This window comes from Heterocephalus glaber, unplaced genomic scaffold, assembly GCF_053883595.1.
Source record: "Heterocephalus glaber isolate CG9 unplaced genomic scaffold, H.glaber_assembly_v1.0 deba00001479, whole genome shotgun sequence".
Lineage (NCBI taxonomy): Eukaryota > Metazoa > Chordata > Mammalia > Rodentia > Bathyergidae > Heterocephalus > Heterocephalus glaber.
Genome location: NW_028258316.1, coordinates 3,188,632 through 3,208,122, shown reverse-complemented (window position 1 = coordinate 3,208,122; position 19,491 = coordinate 3,188,632). Strand labels below are relative to the sequence as shown.

Below are 19,491 nucleotides of genomic sequence, written 5' to 3'. Positions count from 1 at the left end.
GGGGGAGATTCTAGAAGTCTGGACTTTCAGAGTGGTCCCTGGTGGTCTGATATCTGGTGCTGGACAGTGGCCCAGGTGTGAGTTTTTTGCATTGGCGAGGTAAGACTTACAGGTGAGGTCTTTACCATCCCTGGAAATGAGCTAACTTAGGAGGGCTGGACTCTCAAGGGCAGCAAAGCCTGGATTCAGAGCACCAAATATGCAGAAAATAGGACAACACAAAAATGCTCATAGCTGAGTCCAGATTCAAAGGAATGAGAAATTAGCCTCTCCTCTCCTCAGGAGAAGTTTATATGGGGCAGACTGGAAGATCAGAGGGGTGGGGAGACTGATTCAGTAAGAAGGTCACAGATATATAATACATGGTGTCAAATGCTCACGTATTCCACAGTCTTTCCTATGTCTGTGGTTATTTGCACGAAAAGTACATTCAGCACCTCCTAAGGCAGCACCTCCAGTTATCATGGAACTATGAGGTTCTGACAGAAAGACTCAGAACAAAACGAAGTCTGCCTGTGTGTGAGGTTCCTAAGGGGCAGTGAAGGCAAGTTCTTAGCTCAGCCGGTCCCTTGTACAGTCTCCGCTCACTAGTGAGGCAAGCACTGTGGATGTACTACTACTCATTGTAGGAGAAAAGAGGGTTAGAGGACCCCAGAGGGGTCCTGCACCCTCCCCAAGAAGAGCACTTCCATGGCCCAGGCTGGAAATGTCCTGCTCATGAGGCCTCGGAGGTCAGATCTCCAGGAACCTCCTCTTCTCACTGTGTTGTCCTCTAAAGCTGTCCTTCATGGAAGAGGCGGGGCAGCTGGGGCAGGGCATCCCTGAGCCCAGGATATGCCTGTGCAGGCAATTCTGCACCTGTTCTCTGCTCTCCTGGGTCAGGGCTGGTGGAATTCGTCTCCAGTGGAGCCTGAAGATGACAGAAACATACCTTCAGTCAGCCTTGTAGGGGGCCCATCTGCTTCAGTGCTTTGTGCCCAAATGATACTCAAATGTTCCTTGTGTCCTAAGGCTTAGGTCAGGGCACTGGGCTTTGAGGTCCTTTCAGGCACTGGGACCTTGGGTGGATACCCTCCTCAGTGCCCTGGACATCCATGGGTAATAGCGATTTCCCTGAGGTCACTGAACACAGAACTAAATAAGCCAGTGAGTAGAGAGAAGCCCTGTTCAGAGGAGCTCACAATGGCAGGGACTGGGGATAGGGTTTGGGGCTCTTGAGGGCCTCACAGAAGCACAGGAAGGGAACCATAGAAACAGATGAGATTTTGCAGGGCTGGCTCCTCAGATATGTCTCCTTTGCAGCTAGAGCAATGTAAGGCCTTGTCAATAGGGAATGCTGGAGGATCACCTGCAGCAGGGGCTTTCCTGTAGATAGATTTCAGGGTCTTATTCTTCCTTCTTGTCCTACGGTGCTTGACTGGCAAGCAGGTTGCCCAGTGGAGCTCACCTCAGTGCTGGCAGCATCAACCTGGGCAGGATCCTAGAGAATTCCATGGGTTCCCTAGCCCACTAGCACCAACCTTGTCAAATCTCTGTGCCACCCCAGGGCCCAGGCACACTCTGTTCAGGGTGACTGTGTTGAATTTTCTACCCCAATGGTGGAGAGAATCTTGCTGATTTCTGCTATTTCCATATTCTTTAGCATTTCCTTTGCCTTATAGTAAGCTCTGTCTTGTTACCAGTTACTAACTCTTCGTATTAAACTTTGCTCAAGTTCCTGTGCAACCTGCTCCTGACACTCCCTATCCTATTAGTCAGATCTTTTATTTTCTGTGTTGTGATGTTTGACAGTTGGCAGTGCCCACTGGTGGCAATTCTGGAAGGTAGTGCTCTGTGCTGCTGCCACAAAGACTGGGAGACTGAGGCCTTGTCCTTCCCATTGATCATATTTTAGATAACAGGCTTTCACGTCCTTGGAGAGATACTACTAAGTTACATGCAAATTCAGTGAGAAGCCTTGTTTAGAAAATGCGCTAAGAAAGGGCTGTCTGGTGTTGGCCCTAACTGACAATTCTCCTGGCAGCATGAGGTCCTCAGTTGCCTTAGGGTCCTGGCCTGATGTTGCTGGGATGTGGTCACCTTAGTGTGGGGTGGCCTAAAATCATCATGTGCCAAGAGTCTTGGAGTTCCCAGCACATGCATGATGATGTGCTCTACCAGATTTAACATTAGAAGGAAGCTCTCTGGGCCTAACACCCTTACCACCTACCCCACCCAGATGCTCCAGTAGCAGATTCCAAAGATGGGAAACTCTGGTCCCCTCAGACAAGGGAGGAGGCTCATAGTTTGGGGATCAATACTCTCACTTTCACCTGAGCTTTTATAAATATTCCACTTCCATGCATCAGGTCTCCTCCTTAAGGATCCAACTATCATGTGAATGACGTGGTTTAATTCAACATACCAAACATACCAGTTTAATTCAACTTAACAAACAATTCTTTGAGCCACACTATTAAATTCTGCATCTGAGTTTTCAGCCATTGGTGCTACGTGGATATAAGAATTGTTCCTACATTGTTGTTGGGTTTTTTCCCATTTAGTTTATTGGTACATTTTAGGTATAAAATACAGTTAAATTCATCATTGGGATCTTGTACTTTACATGATGCATCTTGGTTCTTATTTTTTCCCCATTCCCCTGCTCTCCCTTCACCCCCTCCACCCTTCCCTATTTACAAAGACTTTGTTTCCATGTTTTTCCTTTTCTCATATTTTTTCTTTTCCTTTCTTTCCTTTCCCCTTCCCCTTCCCCTCCCACTTCCTGTATTCCTTTAAACATTTTCTTCCTATTTCACAATATCAGTTATACATTTTGATTCTTATTTGCACTTTTAGTTTTTCACACCAGAGAAACTATTCGGTATTTACACGTGTGTCCTATTTATTTCACTTAAGAGTATTGCCTCATTGTGCATGCACTTAGCTATAAATGTTTCTAGTTTCTCATTTTTTAGGCTGAGTAGTACTCCGTTTTAGAAAAAACCCCACAACTTCTTTATCCAGTCTCCAGTTGATGGGCAATTGGGCAGTCTCCAAGTTTTAGCTATCACAAACTGTGCCACTACAAACATGGGTGTGAATATATCACTGTGATATGATTCTTTTAATTCTTCTGGGAAGATGCCCAGTAAAGGAGTAGCTAGCTGGATCAAATGGGACTTCCAATCCTAGTTGTCTGAGGTATCTCCATTTTGATTTCCACCAGTCTGCACCAGTCTGCACTCCCACCAACAATGAAGAAGCATTCCTTTCTCCCAACAATCCCACCAGCACTTGTTATTGGTTGATTTCATGATAGCAGCCATTCTTTCTGGGATGAGGTGGAATCTCAGCGTTGTTTTCATCTGCATCTCTTGAAAGGCCAGTGATGTTGAACATTTTTTCATATATTTATTTGCTGCTTTTACTCTGTCTGAGAAATGTTGTTACTGCATTGCTGAATCTGCCTGAATTGGGTTGATTGTGTTCTGTCTGCACTTTGTATTATTTTGGTTCTAGGGTCCTCCCAAAGAAGACTTGCTGGGAGACCTGCAGAAAGAAACTCAGAGTCAAAAATGGCAAGCTTAGAGAGAACTTATTGGGTAGAAAAAAATTACTGTATTAAGCAAAGTAATCTTTTATTGAAGGTAATGGTACACTTGAGAAGGTTCCAAGCATACAGTAATTAGAAATGAAAAAGGTGAAATCACAACAGACATCATCAAACTCCATAAAATTATTAGCAACTACTTCACAAACACATATGCCAGAAAGTTGGAGAGTTCAGAAGAAATGGAGAGATTCACAGATACATATGAATTACCAAAAATGAAACAAGAAGACTTAAAAATCTTGAACAATGCAATACCAGGCAATAAAATTGAAACAGTAGTAAAACACTATCAAGTAAGAGAATCCCAGGACCTGAGGGATTCACAGTCAAATTTTACATGAATTTCAGGGAAGATCTAACACCAATACTCCTCAGAGTCTTTAATGAAATTGAAAGGGAAGGAATACTCCCAAAGTCATTACAAGAATCTATCATTACTGTGATTCCAAACCTAGACAAGGATCCAACCAAAAAAGAGAATTACAGGCCAAGCTCACTAATGTACATGGATGCAAAAATCTTTGATAAGATATGGCAAGGAGAATGCAACAAATTATCAAAAAGACTATACACCACAACAAAGTTGGCTTCATCCCTAGAATGCAAGGATGGTTCAATATAAGCAAATTAATAAATGTAATTCATCACACTAACAGAAGCAAAGACAAAAATCACATGATCATCTCAATAGACATAGAAAAAACCTTTGACAAAATCCGACATGCATTCACAATAAAAACCCAGAAGAAAATAGGTGTCTGAGGACCTTACCTCAATCTGATAAAAGCCATCATGACCAACCTACTGCCAACATCATAATAAATGGGGGAAAACTGAAAGCTGTCCCTCTAAAATCAGGAACAAAACAACGATATTCACTATCACCACTCTTGTTCAACATAGTCCTCAAAACATTAGCCAGAGTAACCATGCAAGAGAAAGAAATAAAGGGACACATATAAGAAAAGATGAAGTTGAAGTATCATTATTTGTAGATGACATGATCTTCTACTTACAAGACCCCAAAAACTCTACCAAAAGACCCCCAGAATTAATCGCCAAATTCAGCAATGTAGCAGAATACAAAATAAACACACAAAAATCAATAGCATTCCTATACACTAAAAGTGAATTCACTGGAAAAGAAATTAAGAAAATAATACCATTCACAATAGCATCAAAAAAATTAAATAAGAATTAACCTAACCAAGGAAGTGAAAGATCTCTACAGTGAAAATTACATCACTTTGAAAAAGGAAATTGAGGAGGACATCAGAAAATGGAAAGAGGCCTCCTAAAACCGCCCCACCACCTTCCAGTGTGATTGCTGCCGGGTTGGTCCTGGCTTTGTAGCTCCCTCATGATGGCGGTGCAGTCACCCAGCAGGATCCACCTCAGCGCGCTTTGCCGGAAGTTTTTACACACAAATTCAACTAGTCATACCTGGCCGTTCAGTGCAGTTGCTAAACTAATAGCTTTGGCTTCAGTGATAAAGTTACCATCAATGGTCATGTCCCAGCTGGATTGTATGGGAATGGATTCAAGTCTGGCTCTATGTGCTTGGATAAAGATGCAATCGTTTTTACCAAAAACAGCGAAAGCATGAGTGCGGGCTTCTTGTCACAGACCTACCTGGAAGCCATCAAAGCAGAACACGTGGTTGTCCCAATGTCGCCTTCAACAAGCACTGACAGATGATTAATTTAGAAGAATCAAAAGTGAGCCTTGCTGCAATTCTAGAGTATTCTCTGTTTCCTATGGAGCAAAAGCTGCTGGCAGAACTTCATGCGATTACAGGTAAGAAGGGGACTCGGATCATCATTTGGAATCTTAGAAGCTACAAAAATGCAACAGAGTTTGATTTTGAAAAGGATAAATATGACATCAGAATTCCTGAGGATTTAGATGAGACCACAGGGAAGAAAGGGTACAAGAAGCAAGAAAGGACAGACCAGATTGCCCCCGGGAGTGACTATTCCCTGAGAGCTTATTGCAGTGCATTATATCTAAAGCCAAGAATGCAGATCATCTTGCCTGGACAGAAAGTGAAGACACAGCTAGTTTCGAAGAGTCTTGCCTACATTGAACGTGATGTTTATCAACCTAAATTTTTAACTAGAACTGTAAGAATTACTTTTGTATTCAACTGCAGAAATAAAGATCATTATGGGATAATGATGTATCACAGAAACAGACACATCAAAGTTGATGAAAAAGTTGGATGTCAGCTAAGGGCAAACAACATGGGTGTTGGAGTGGTTGGAATTATAGAGCGTAATTTCCTTAAGCCAACTCATAATAAGCAAGGTTTTCACTACACTAATGAGTACAGGCTTACAATTACGGCACTAGGAGAAAAACTGAATGATTACTGGAATGAAACGAAAGTGAAGAAGAATACAGAATAGCCTCTAAATTTGCCAGTGGAAGATCTACAGAAAGGTCCTGATCAGACACGGGTTCAGTGAGATGTCTGCCTAAAGTGGCAAAAGTTACCAGATGGGATAGATCAACTTCCAGAAATATGGTATTGCTCCAATAACCCTGACCCACAGTTCAGAAATTGTGACGTTCCCAAAGAATCTGAAGATGAAGATTTGGTACATCCCACATATGAAAAAACCTACAAAAAGAACAGCAAGGAAAAATTTAGGAGGCATGAATAGGTAAATGGATGCAACTTGAGAACATAACATTAAGTGAAGTAAGTCAGACATCTGATTAAATATCACATAAAGAACAAAGAAGAATATATATATGCAAATAAAGAGCAAAATAGAAGATAGATAAATAGGAAGTAGGGAGACGTTCAAATAATTCCAAATTGCTTATTCCATTGTTTCAAAAATATTTTAATATATATACTAATTTGTTTTGTTTATGCTACTAGTGTTTCTTAGTTCTGTATCATTTGGTTTTCTGTTTATTTTCTGGATAAACAACTGGACTATTTTTGATGAGGTGCTGCACCATGTTGTTTTCCAACAGCTGGATACAAGTATTCCAGTTTCCACAATCCTTGCCAGCCTTTGTTATTACCTGTTGTTTTGATTCTAACCACCCTAGTGGCCATAAAGTGGTATTTCTTAAAGGGTTGATTTGCATTTTTCTAATTACTAATCATGTTGCACATCTTTGTATACATGGTTATTAGTCGTCTTTATAGTTTCTTTAGAGAAATGTCTACTAAAGTCAATTTTTTATTTTAATTAAGATGTTCATATTTTTATTGTTGAGTTATAAAATGATTTTATATCTATTTTACATTAGATCCTTATCAGATAAGTGCTTTTCAAGTATTTCTTATCATTGCCAGGGATTTAGCTCAGTGTTTCGCTGCCTGCTGTGCAAGTGCAAGGACCCAAGCTCGATCCCTGGTACCAAAAAAAAAAATAAAGTAGTAGTAATTCTTCTCATTTTTCAAGTATATCTTGTCATTTCAAATTTTGGTAAAAATCCTTTGATTTTAGAGTTTTCAATTTTGATGCACTCTAATTTTTGTTTGGTGTCTTTTTCTTTTGGACCCGTCTGGAGCATGTGTTGTCAGAAGGATTGGCTTACTCTGTAAGAGTTTTATAGTATCAGTTCTCACATTTAGGTATTCGATCCATTTCAAGGAGGTTTTTGCATGTGCTATTGAGAAGTCCAAACTCCTTCCTTTGTAAGTGTGTGTCAGTTGTCCCAGAGCCACGTGTTGAAAAATTTGTTCTTTCTCCATTGAATTGTCTTGGCCCCTCCACTGATTCTCACTTCTGCATGGCTGGGTGTTGTTTTCCTTACATTTCTGCAGTCGTTTCTTACCTGAGCTTGTCTTCTCAAGACTGTGAAACCTGGAGGACCACTCAGCCATGAAAAATGAGAAAGGAGAGACATTTACAGCTAGGTGGATGCACAGTGAGGCGATACTCCTAAGTGAAATAAACAGGACACACATGGGTAAATACCGAATAGTTTCTCTGGTGTGAGAAACTGAAAGTGTAAATCAGGACTAAATGTAAAATAGGTAATGTGAAATAGGAAGAAAAGGGGCAAAGGGGAAGGAAGTGGGAGGGCTAGGGGAAAGGATAGAAGGGAATGGGATTAATATGAGAAAATGGAAAAATAGGAACAAAATCTTTGTAAATAGGGAGGGATGGAGGGGTTGAAGGGAGGGCTGGGCAAGAGTGAAAAATAAGAACCAAGAGAGACTATGTAAAGGTGCAAATTTCCAACGATGAATGTCATTATATTGTATACCTAAAATGTACCAATGATTAGAATGAATAATCGATAATGCAAAATAGGAAGAAAAGGTCCAACGGGGTAGGGGTAGTGGGAGGGGCAGGGGAAAGGAAAGGAGGGAAAGGAAAAATGATGAGAAATGGAAAAAATGGAAACAAAGTCTTTGTAAATAGGGAAGGGTGGAGGGGGTGAAGGGAGGGCTAGGAATGGGGAAAAAATAAGAACCAAGATGCATCATGTAAAGGTATAATTCCAAATGAGAAATGTAATTGTGTTGTATACCTAAAATGTACCAATAAAAGAATTTAACAACAACAACAAAAAGGACTATGCAACCCTCCCTTTTAATGATGACCTGACACTTTGCTGGCTGCTCACGCGGCCCTCTGCAGAGCTCCGGTGCACTCTCCACATTGCCCCGTGCGTGTTTGTCTCATGTGTTCTGGTCGTTGCAGTTCCTTCAAGTTCCACCTTCATCTCCTCCCTCAGTGAGGCCCCTTTGCCCTGTTAGATACCTTCTCCACCATGGGCTTAGCGCTGTCATGACATCTGGTGACTTCATTCACCTCCATTGCTCAAGATCATAGCCTGAATTTTCTGAGGTCCAATGTTAAAAAACAATCCTTTCATTGTTCTGACCCATCTTCCTTTCTCTTGGTGCATATGTAAGTCTACAACCTGTCACTCCTTCACCCCCGAGTAGATGCAATTGTGCCATCATTCTGGCCTTGACTAGGGCACTGTCTTTCAAACTGACTCCTCTGGTTCTGTACTCTTCCCGATATCTCTCCTCAATGTAATCTCGAGTGACCCTGTGAAAATATGCTACATCCTGACTCTGTCAGAGCCCTCCACATCCTCCCCATTTCACTAAGAGTAAAAGCTAAAGCCTCACCATGGCCCACGGTTGCTCCTCTCTGTGTCCTGTCTTTGGCCAGCCCTCCCTCTGTCACTTTCTCCAGTCTGTTCCTGGGATGTTCCTGCACCCTCTCCCCACTCCAGGTCTGAACTAGATGTTCCTTCCACTCGCACTTATTTTCTACCTGATTTGTTCATGGCTCTTTCCCTCTACTATCATTAGTTCTGTGTTCAAATGTCACCTGGGTTAGGCTGACTTGGATCATTCCATTTAAAACCCAAGCACCTCTTGTCCCCATAATTGCTGTCCAACTTGTTCCACTTGCTTTTTCCCATAGAATTTATTACTTTTTAATAATATATAATTATGTGAATCAGAGTTCAGTTAGGAGTCAGAACCACGTAATAGATTGAACAGAGGTACTTTGTGTAATGAACAATTAACAAGAGTGGTGTCAGTAGTGATATCATTACCTCAGGGTTGCCAAAGAACAAATAACAAAGGGATGGATTAGGGGACAATCTCATCCACAAGACTGGGTTCACTGCCTTGAGGACTCACACCCACCTGAAGGTTTTGATTGCTTCACACTGGTGTCACACTGCAGGCCCTGGCCACTATGGGGCGGCGGTTACCACTGTGCTCAGTGGAGCAAGTGGAACCAAGGAGAGGTCCCCAGAGTCATGCTGTATGTGCCCTGACCCCTGTCCAACTGGACTACCCATCATAAGGGGCAAGGACCAAAGAGATTCTTAACAGTGTCTGACAAGCTCGACTCTCCTAGAACAGACCCCAAGGTCTTCATAAGTCTGTAGACTTCTTTCTTAGAGGCAACTTTGATTGGGCCCGGAGAAGCACCCTGCTGATGCCAGAGTCTGCATGCTCAGCGCACAGACAGAAGCCTCCACACCTCTGGAGCAGACACTCAGGAGAGGGGCTCAGCAGTTGGAGCACAGCTTCTCCCGACTGCAGCTGGTCTGGGGTGGGACTGATGCTCACCAGTTGCCTCTCATTGCCCCTCCTAGACTCCTCTCACCCCAAGACTCTGAAGGTTCCCTTCCTATTTACTTGTGGGGAGCAGGCAGCCAGTGCCACCCACACCCATACCCCCCTCCCCACATCTGTTCAGTAAGGGGTTTGTGAAAATCCTCTGTCACCTGGAATCATGCTGTTCTCCCCCAAAGAAGGCTTCAGTCTGGATCTGCCATACCCTCAAGAGCACTGGGATCCAACTCAAAGACAGAAATGACTCTGCTGAGTCTCACCAAGCTCTCCCCACTGTTTCCTCTGTGGTCAACCTGAGGGAAAGCACACAGACCATTGGTTCTTCCATCCACACCAGGTTCTGGAACCTCAGGCCACCTTTCCTTTCCATTGTAAGAGGTGCAAATCCCAGCCTGATGCTGCTCCTGTTGGCTCACACCCTGGCCTGGTGCCTCTTCCTTCCTTCTGAGCACTAGATGTCTCCAAACAAGGGTTCTCTGATTGTTCCAGGGAGTGAGCTGGTGCCCTGGCCTGATCCACTTCATACAGAAACCAAACCCTCCACTTAGGCTGATGGAGGGCAGGCAGAAGAGCACAGAAAGCCAGCAAGGTCCCCAGGGTCTTCACGGGGGAAAGATGGAAAGACAGGATACAGGAGCCAGGGCGTTAAATCAGCTCTCAGGAACCTAGCCTGGGGTACACCTCAGGCATCTTGGGGAGGTGTATACAGTGGGGCTAGGAGCTGTGCTTAGAGTTTGAAGGCTTGGCACCAGTGGGGAGGTGTAGGGACTTCACTGTTGGTGGAAATGGGGAGCTGGGTGTGAGGCACATGTCAGAGCCTGGGCTGGTCCAGTCCCTGGGGAGGGATGGAGTACAAGAAACTCTTGTCATCCTCCTGGATCCTGTTTTGGAGACTCTGCACTTCCCATTCTGATAACATTCTCCCTGGGATAAGGTTTCCTCAGAGGGAGTCAAAGAGCTCTCAGAGGGCCTGATTACACCACTCAACATCCATTCACTTCCATCCAAATGAAACAATGCCCTCAGCTGGACAGTGAAGATTACAGAGGCGCTGTACAGGTCAGAGGGGGTGCAGTCCGGCCCTCAGGGCCTCCAGTGTGGGGATAAAGAGCAAGAGGGTGACCAGGAGCACAGAGCTGACATGGGGACCACGCAGCTGCTCCTGCTAACAGTGGGGCTGGGTCTGCTCTCTGTGATGCAAGCTAAGAGCCCCACTCTGACTCCTGCCCTTGCTAATGAGGTGACAGTCTTGGAGGGGTGGGGAGGGGCTTGGGTTCTGAGGCCAGGTCTGGGAATAGGGTGAGAACCTCAGGACCGAGGACCGGAGCTACAGGGGGTGTCAGTGGGGTGCCCGTGTTGTGACCTTGGGTCTGTGAAGCAGAGCAGGTGTGTCCAGAGATCCCCAAAGACAGCATGGTGTCTTGCTGCCATCTGGGAAGGCACAGAGAGAGCTGGGATAGCTTGGGGAGCTCTGGAGAGCTCCTGACACACTTCAAGGCTTGGTCACCTTATGCGCTCCTGAGAAACTTCTGTCTGTTGGAGGCGGTGGGCATTAGAATTTTAATGAAACACTCGTGCATGACCAGCTACATAAATGTGGGGATTATCTGAGATGATTTTTTTTTTTACTTTAAAAATTATGCTGTGTTTTGTGACAAAAATCAAGGCAATGGAGATGAGCAGACACTGACCTAGGCTCTGTCACTGTTGGATAAAGGTGGCAGCTGCTGCTTCCTTATCTTTGATATTCTTGTCTTAGAAGCTGAATCTACCTGATGCTAAGCGGGTCAAACCCTGTGTCCAGGGAGCCCAGGTTTCTCCAGCAACAAGTCCTATTCCTGGGCCCATCCATCCTGGGCCTCCCCGTGGTAACCCCAAGTGCTCTCCTGCCTTCTCCAGGGGTGGCCAGCCACTGGCCATGCTCTCAGTCACATGGCCCTGGGGACCTCAGATTCCCTCTCTGCCCTTTCCATTCCAAACCTCTGGTCTGGATCCTCCATGTCCCTCTCACCAAGGGCTGTGGCCAGATATTCCAGGACTCATGTTCCAGGCTCCTGTGACTGTCAGATGCTTGTGGATACAATGTCAGCACTAACTGCTTTTCAATTGCAGGAGAACATCGATAAGTCCAATCACTAGAGGACCCAGGCAGCTGAAAGAGAAAGGCAGGGGCTGGGCCCCATGGGCTGGCCACAGCCCAGTAGCAATCATTAGTTTGACTCGCATCCTGCACCAGCTCTGTCTGCTGTCACTCTCCTGTCCTCCTGTCTTCTTCTCCTAAACACAAAGGTTCCACCTCCCCCAGTCTTTTGATGACTTCCTCAGGTCCTCCTTGGTGGCCGGTGCAGTGTCCCTGACTAGAGCCCACCCAAGAGATTTGTTCCCCAGGAGGGCCCCCGCCATCTGGGCCCACCTACTGCTGATGGAGAGGGGCCACGCTGGGACCAGGCCCCTCCTTCTCCTCAGGTGTCTCCCCCACCCCAGCCTGCTCTGGGGCCCTAAGCCAAGGCCCTCTCCCCACCTCTGCTTCCACTTCAGCTTCAGCTTGGGTCCCCTTTTCCTGATTCCCTCTATCCCTGCAGCCCTGCTCAAGGATGGCTTCCCCCTCCAGCTTTTAGGACACTGGTTTATAATAGGCTGGGCAGGAGACATGCCTATTCCTGAAAAGAAGAAGACCAGCCCACTGCCGCCCTTCATGTTCGCCAGAAACAATTTGAATAAGCTGGAGTTCAGGATGAACATCAAGTGAGTGCCCTGCATGCAGAATCCCTTCTCTGCTGCTGGCTTTGTGTCCCCAGCCCCAACCCTTGTCTCCCGTGTGGTCCCTGAACCCAGCCTGTTACCCTGCCTGGAACACGCCGTCCTGTCCCTCATCTCAGCAGTGTTCCAGGAGATGGCCAGTGAGTGCTGCCACGGTCCTCACACTGACACAGAACTGAGCATGGGTGGCCTGAGGTGCCCCTTGCTGTGCTCTGTGACCCGCACTTTCCAGCCCAGGGCTACTTGCTCCTGGAGAAGCCTTGGGCGGGTGCTGTGCTTGTTCTATGCACAGACACTGCCTTAGGATCCCTCAGGATTTTGCTGTGAATTCCAGGGTTTGTAAGAAGCCCAGGCTGGAGTACAGGTAGATCCAGGACTCTTGTCATCTGTGAGATGCATTAGGAGAAACATCTGGAGGTCCAGGCAGGCAGACCTGGCCTCCTCGCCAGGGGCAGGGAACCAGTCTGTTCTGAATGCAGTGTGGGCTGGCCACTGGCTCTGCATCTACCTGGCTTCTCCCTTCCTGGGACCACCTGGAGATACAGGGGTCGGGTAAGGGGGTGCATGATATGCCACGTCCTTGGGGCTGTGGGCTGCTGTTATAAAGAAGTGCTGACCAGGAGTTCCTGGCCTTGTCCACTGGACCAGCATAGGAGCATCCACAATGCCCCAGAGAAGCCAGCCTGAGTTCCATGAGGTCATGCTTGAGCCTGTGTTCCTGTAGGGCATCAGGTCCTGAATAGTCCCAGCTGCCCAAAGGGCCTTACACGGCCATAGAAGGGACCCTCTGGTGCCATTTCAGGCATCTCTGGGCAGCCCAGGCTGGTTCTGGGGCACTTGATGATGGGTTCCCCATGAACTAGTCACGTAGTTGAAGAACCTTGGCTGGCCCCAGTGACAAACATCAGGAAGAAGTTGGGGGCTGACCTTACAGCTGGGGTCTCCATGGGTGCAACCATGGAAGGCATGGGCAGGCATCTGGGCCAAGAACCATGCTTGGATTCTGTGTCCCAGGAAGCCCATTGGATGCGTTCAATTCAAGCTGCCCCTTGATGAAGTCCGAGGAACGCCTGGACACTACCATGCCTGTAAGTGGCCAGTTACACGTTCTTTCTCCAATGAATCCTACAGAAAGTGACCTGATGGCCACAAGCCCATGTCATCCACAGGGTCGGGTCATTTGGTGATCATCCGTTTCCTGCCAAAGGGGAAGGATCATGCCATTGCCTACTACGAGGGCAAGGGGGTCCAAATAGCATACAAGATGTCAATGCTGATGGGTACGTTGAGCACTTTCTGTGTTTGGAGGAGTTGGCTGTGGACTCCTGGGGCACAAAGCATGTACTGTACACCGCTTCCCTGCCTGACCCCTCTGCTCCCCCTCAGGCAGCCTTTCCTGGGCTTCTGGGCTTCTGGTGGGAGAGGGATTTTGTAAGCACTCCACCTCTCTCATCCTTAGCTCTCAGATTGCCAATCCCGGTGCTAAGGGCTCTGTGTGCTCAACACACCCGGCCCAGCCCTCCCTTTCCTCTTGGTGCAGTCATACTCTGACAGGGGATTTGTTGGGGCCTCTTAGCTCCAGGGACATTGGGCAAAGTGTGGAGGAGGGTGCTATTGTCATGTGGACATGGGTGGGGCCTCTGGCTCTGGCAGATGGAGGCCTGAGTGTCACTCACCCTGCAGGACCCTCCCCCTGGGAGACTGCCCTGCCCAAAGGCCAGCTGAGGTCAGATGGAGACCTTGACCTAATCTGTCACCACCATTCACCCACAAGAACCACATCTCAGTCCTCAGACTCCAAGCTCTCGTGGCTCGTTCTTAGCATGCTTAATACCTGGGCTTCAAGGGTCTTCCCAGACCTGGAGCTCCCTCGGCTGCCTCTTTCACTCTGGCTGACCCTGATTGCAACCCCCAGGGAAGCTCTGGGCCCACAGATTCCCCAGCAACTTCCTGTTCCAGGGCTTGGGATGGAATGGGGAGGCCTGAAGAGAAGTGCCCACTACCTGCACATGGGCCCCAATTTCATATCATGATCATGGACCGCAGGTGCCCCAGGTGCTGTTCAGGTATCCCCAAGTCACTTCCTAGATCGTCCTTGTCTGTCACTTTATTATCTTCGGGACACGATAACTGATACCCACAAGTTAAAAGAAGAAAGGTTTATGTTGGCCCATGGTTGGTAGCGGTTTCAGTCCACAGTTGGCTGGCTCCAGGGAACGGCAGAGGGGCAGGGAAGAGAGGCCTGGCAGACAGGAAGCAGAAGGAGTTACAGGGAAGAGGGGCGAGACAGACCCCTCCAGGCCATGCCCCCAGGGAGCCACCTCCTCTGACCAGGCTTCACCTCCCAACAGCACGTTGAGCTACCAGGTCATCATGGACAACCCACTGACGAGCATCGTGGCTCCATGATCCAGTCACCTCCCTCAAACCCCACTTATGAGTGCGTTTAGGGGAATCTAGACATAAACCATAACATCCCCTAGGCCAAATTTCCAGTGTTCCGCCTCTCCTTTGGGCCACTCTAATTCCAGTGTAGGAGAAATCTCCACTGCAAACAAAGCTCACGTGGGGTGTGGCCTGCAATGTGCACACTGCCTTCAGTAGGATTTGTGGGCAGAATGCATATTGCCACTGAGGCTTGGCCCCGGGGACAGACTTTCAGACCAGGTCCCTGCAGGGAGAGGCTGGGGCCAAGGAGACTACAAGGGGCCCTGCTGGAACTCAGGGCTCACAGTAGGACATTTTCCCTCCAGGACAAGCTTCTTTGTGGAGCAAGGGACAGTCTGGACAATGGGATCCTGCTCCGGAGGGGCTGTGGGCTGACCACTGACCTTCCCGTCCTCTGCTTCCTGCCCAGCCATTAGACCAGGGCTGTCCCGCACAGAGGGGCTGGAGCATGGAGCCCGGGGTGTGCACATTCAGGAAACTCCACATCTCTTCTCTGTTCTCCTGGGTGGGAAAGGTGCAGCCTCTTACCTATAGAGACTTCAGAGCCACCCACGGAGCTGTTGGCTTCCCAGGAGGCCCGTCCACTCAGGTGGCTGGTGTCCCAAACAAAGGGCAGAATGATTCCTGCCTGAAGGCTTCCCACTTGGTGAGCCTCCTTCTCAGAAGGGTGCCCTGGGACAGCAGGCTTGAGTCTGCCCAGTGCCAAGAGGCCCTGGAGGAGGTGTCAGATATGGGCCTGGAGGGATGGCCCTCCTAACCCCTCCTCACTCTCACACTAATTGGGGGACCCTGTCTTCGGACACTCACCTTCAGGCCGCACCCTGGATGAAAACCCGGAGGCTAAGCAGGTCTTCGAGGAGCTTATGGACCAGAAAAAGCTGAACAAAACAGTCATCTACCCACCCACTGCCGGTAAGGAGAAGGGATTTTTAACTTTCCTTCCTTTTTGTTCATTATTTCCCTTCATCTGGCTACATATCCTTGACATTCCTTTCCTTCTGGGAAGTTGAGCTCACAAACATGCCTTGTCTCTTTCTGGGCCCACAGAGACCTGTGTGTTGGCAAAAGAGTCCTAGTGATGGACAGAGCACTGCAGCAACTGCCCAAAATGAGGAGCTGGGATCACGCTGCCCTTTGCCGGCTGCAGGCAAAACTCCCTGGAGCTGGAGGGACTTCAGTGAAACTTCCACTTCTGCTCTCAATAAAGCTGGCTAGTGTCCCCTGGCCATAAGTGACACACAGGGTCTAATGTGACAGGTCGTTTTAATCATGTGGGGGAAGACACTCAGATATGACCATGATGATCAGGAAGGGAGGAATTTTTTATGAGAATATGCTTAGTTCCCTCCACACTGGTAGCGTCTCACAGGGCAAAGCAGCAGCATGCAAACAGCAGGGAAGAGAGACTTTGGGGTGGAGGAAAGGGAACACAGAGAGGCAGCTGCAGGATCCGATAGTGTGGGTGCTTCCAGAGCCCTGAGCTCTTGGGATGACTCAGAGTGGTCTGGAACCTGGAGCTGGATCTCGGTCCAAGGTGGGAGCCCATAAAGGAGGGCAGCCGGGGCTCTTTGCATGTGAAAGATGAGGCTTCCAGCGAGGTGGTTACTATCTCTAGGAAGTAGTTAACCTGCGAGGGCCCAGCCCTCCTGGAGTAGAGGCTCAGCTGTCAGAGCAAAAGCAGAAAATAGAAAAACAAACTCAAAGCCAAGAGAACTTGACCCACCTCTCTAAAGCAGAAGTTCCAGTACCTGGTGTTCAATTCTCACACATATCTTTCCTCTGGCCACAGTTATTTACATGCAAAATACACTCAGCCCTCCCAGGGCCACTCCCTCAAACCTCATGGAACCAGGAGGCTCTGACTGACTCAGGGCAGGATGGGATCCGCCTGTGGACCAGGTTTCTGAGGGGCAGGGACATCTGGCCAGAGACTTGTGCAGTGGAAAGGCAGCTTATCTGCCCTCCCCCAGGCCCTTGCATAGTGAGCAGGAAACCCCACCAGGCAGCCATGATGAATGTGCTCGCTCTAGGACGGAAAGGATGCATAGAAGGAGCCCAGAGGACCCGGCACCCCCAAGACAAACATCTGCACAAGCCAGGCTGGGAGATGGGGTCCGACTCACAAGGGAAAGGGGGGCATAGATCCAAGTTTTTCACTGTGTTGTTCCTTCCAGGTGTCCCTCACAATGGGTCAGAGGCAGGAGTCTCTGAGCTAGGCTGCCCCTGCCCCCCACTCTCTGGGCGGGACGGGGGGTGGGAACCTTTTCCTGTGGAGCCTTAGGAAAACAGAACCACTTGGGGTGTTGTCCCTGTCACGAGAGATTCTGTACCAAATGAGGCCAAACACACACCTTTTGTGCCTTGAGGCTAGGCAGAGCAGTGAGATTTGAAGTCCTCTCAGATCTGGGACTCTGGGGTAGACACCGGGACCGGTGCCCCATCAACTGAACACAGAACATCAAAATGAGCCAGAATGTAGCCAGGAAGCTGTCCAGAGAAGACCCCACTGGAAGAGCCTGGAAGGGGCTCGGCACCCTTACTGGGTTCACCCCAGCCCCGGCACAAGGATGGGAGTGCTGGGAAGGAATGGGAGTTTCTAGGGAAGCAAGCATGGAGGACAAGCTTCCTGGGCATGGAGACCCACAGGAGTCTCCTTGTTTGACAGCTTTCCTGGCGTCCTGTGTCTTACATAAATTGTGTTGTGATGACACAGTCCAACACCATGATCCTTGGACTGCTACATATGAGGCATAACTTCTGACTACTTGCAGCCCCAACAGGGAGAGCAGATTGCCAAGCAAGGCGAAGCGGAGTTGCTTGCACCGGGGGACAGGGTGGTGGGAACTTAGGAAGAAGTTAGCATATAAGGTACGGGTTAGCAGAGTTTCTTGGGGCCCCTGTTGTTGGCTAATGTGAATAATTTTAGGGCGGAGAGACTCCAGGGCATGGTTTTTTTTTTCAATTGCTAGGTGGTGCTGGATCCTGGGGCAACTAGGGCTCAGGAGCTGATGTTGGGCTAATCCAGTTGCCCTGGAGGGGGAGTGAATGGCTCTCATCCAGATCCTCAAGACTCGGTAAAGACATCGTTTTAGGGCTGTTCTGTTCTGTTCTGTTAGGGCTCTGCCTCTGTATCTCAAGAATGGATTTTGGTCCTTATGAAGTTTCTGTTCTTTGCAATAGGTGGTCAAATGGCCAGAGCCATATCCCATCAGCTGGACTCTGAGGTCAGCTGCAGATGGACAGTGACAATGTGCATAGTAACAAGTGCCCACGTCTCTGCATTGCTCTTCCAGACATCACAAAGACTGCCGCAGAGAGCCCACAAAGGCACTGAGGCTCAGAAAGTGTCCTGGCCCTCATGCTGTCTCCAAGGGGAAGGCAGCATGGGCAGTGACAGAGCCCAGGCCACGACAACAGCTTAGGTGATTGTGTGATCTGTGTGGGACACCACGGTATCAGTGAGGGAAGAAGGCAGTGCAAGCTGAGGCTCACCCCAAAAGGGAGCACCTGTGGAAATGCTGAGATCTCGCAGAGACCAGAACTCCTGCTGTGGGGAGCAGGAAAAAGACACTTGGAAGGTGCTGGACCAGAGATGACTACCTGCAGTATCTGGAGGAGAGGGGTAATTTTGGAAGAGGTAATTTGCCCTCAGAAAATGAGATGAAGAAAGCGAAGCAAATACATGGACAATGTGAAAAATGAAAGAACAGAGATGGCTCATCAGGCTCCAGCACCACCATTGACTCAAATGTCTCAGTTCAAGTATTGGATTTACATTAAGAGTGACTGCTCTAGGGATTCCTATAGCATCCTGAACTTCATAGTCTACTTGGAACTAGCATGATGCTACTTTCCTTTGTGGCTGAACACCTTGCAGCTACGGGAACCCCTTCTTGCTCCATCCTGCTTTAAGGTATCACTAACTTTTATATCCTATTTACATATATTATAAATGTCACAATGGAATGGTATAATCCTTGCTTTAAGCAGATTTCGTATTTTGGAGTGTGTAATTGTTATGACTTATATCTAGATGTCCTTATTTCTCAGTTATAGATTAATAGCTCCCTACTTGAAATATAAACAGACCCAGAAAATATTTATCCCATCTTCCATACCCCCTACTTATATACATACTGTCACCCAAATGATCATACTTCATGCAACTCTCTGGTGATTTATACAACACACACACACACACACACACACACACACACGAGGTATTCTAATAAATACAAACACAAACACATGTACTTCTCCTGAAGCATCCAATATCTACACAACTAACCAGCACATCACAAATATGCAAATATTATGGTTTGTGTCTAGATGACCCCCCAAAGCCTCATGCAGTCATAGATCGTAAGTGGTGCCTTTCAGAGGTGGCTGGATCTAGAGTGCATGATGCTGGGATTAAGTGTGTGATGCTGGGGTCAAGGTTGTGTGATTACTAAATTGGTCCACTGATTGATTTGGCCTAATTCTGGGTGTGGATGGTGAGAAAGCCCACCCTCTGTGTAAGTGTTACCCACCCTCAGGGTGTGTAGCCTGGATAGAATGTAAGGGACAGAAAGAGGGCTGCTGTTGTTGCTTGCTGCTTCCC

General features: G+C 47.8%; 1 protein-coding gene and 1 pseudogene across 1 annotated transcript; both read left to right on the top strand.

The window, feature by feature from the left end:
- The first annotated feature begins 4,958 nt into the window (after positions 1-4,958).
- LOC101725796 (MORC family CW-type zinc finger protein 3 pseudogene) lies at positions 4,959-6,261 on the top strand (annotated as a pseudogene).
- Positions 6,262-10,821: 4,560 nt separating this feature from the next.
- On the top strand, positions 10,822-15,964 carry LOC147826032 (lipocalin-1-like). The gene is made up of 6 exons (XM_087183375.1): positions 10,822-10,937; positions 12,219-12,425; positions 13,455-13,528; positions 13,610-13,720; positions 15,702-15,800; positions 15,936-15,964. Exons 1-6 carry the CDS (start codon positions 10,822-10,824, stop codon positions 15,962-15,964), a joined length of 636 nt encoding a protein of 211 aa, XP_087039501.1.
- Positions 15,965-19,491: the final 3,527 nt, after the last annotated feature.

Excerpts from the sequence above, each read along its gene's own strand:
- LOC147826032 (XM_087183375.1), top strand. The coding sequence starts at position 10,822 with ATGGGGACCACGCAGCTGCTCCTGCTAACAGTGGGGCTGGGTCTGCTC. Across the intron at positions 12,426-13,454 it reads GAGTTCAGGATGAACATCAA|GAAGCCCATTGGATGCGTTC; the intron begins GTGAGTGCCCTG and ends TCTGTGTCCCAG. Across the intron at positions 13,721-15,701 it reads CAAGATGTCAATGCTGATGG|GCCGCACCCTGGATGAAAAC; the intron begins GTACGTTGAGCA and ends ACTCACCTTCAG.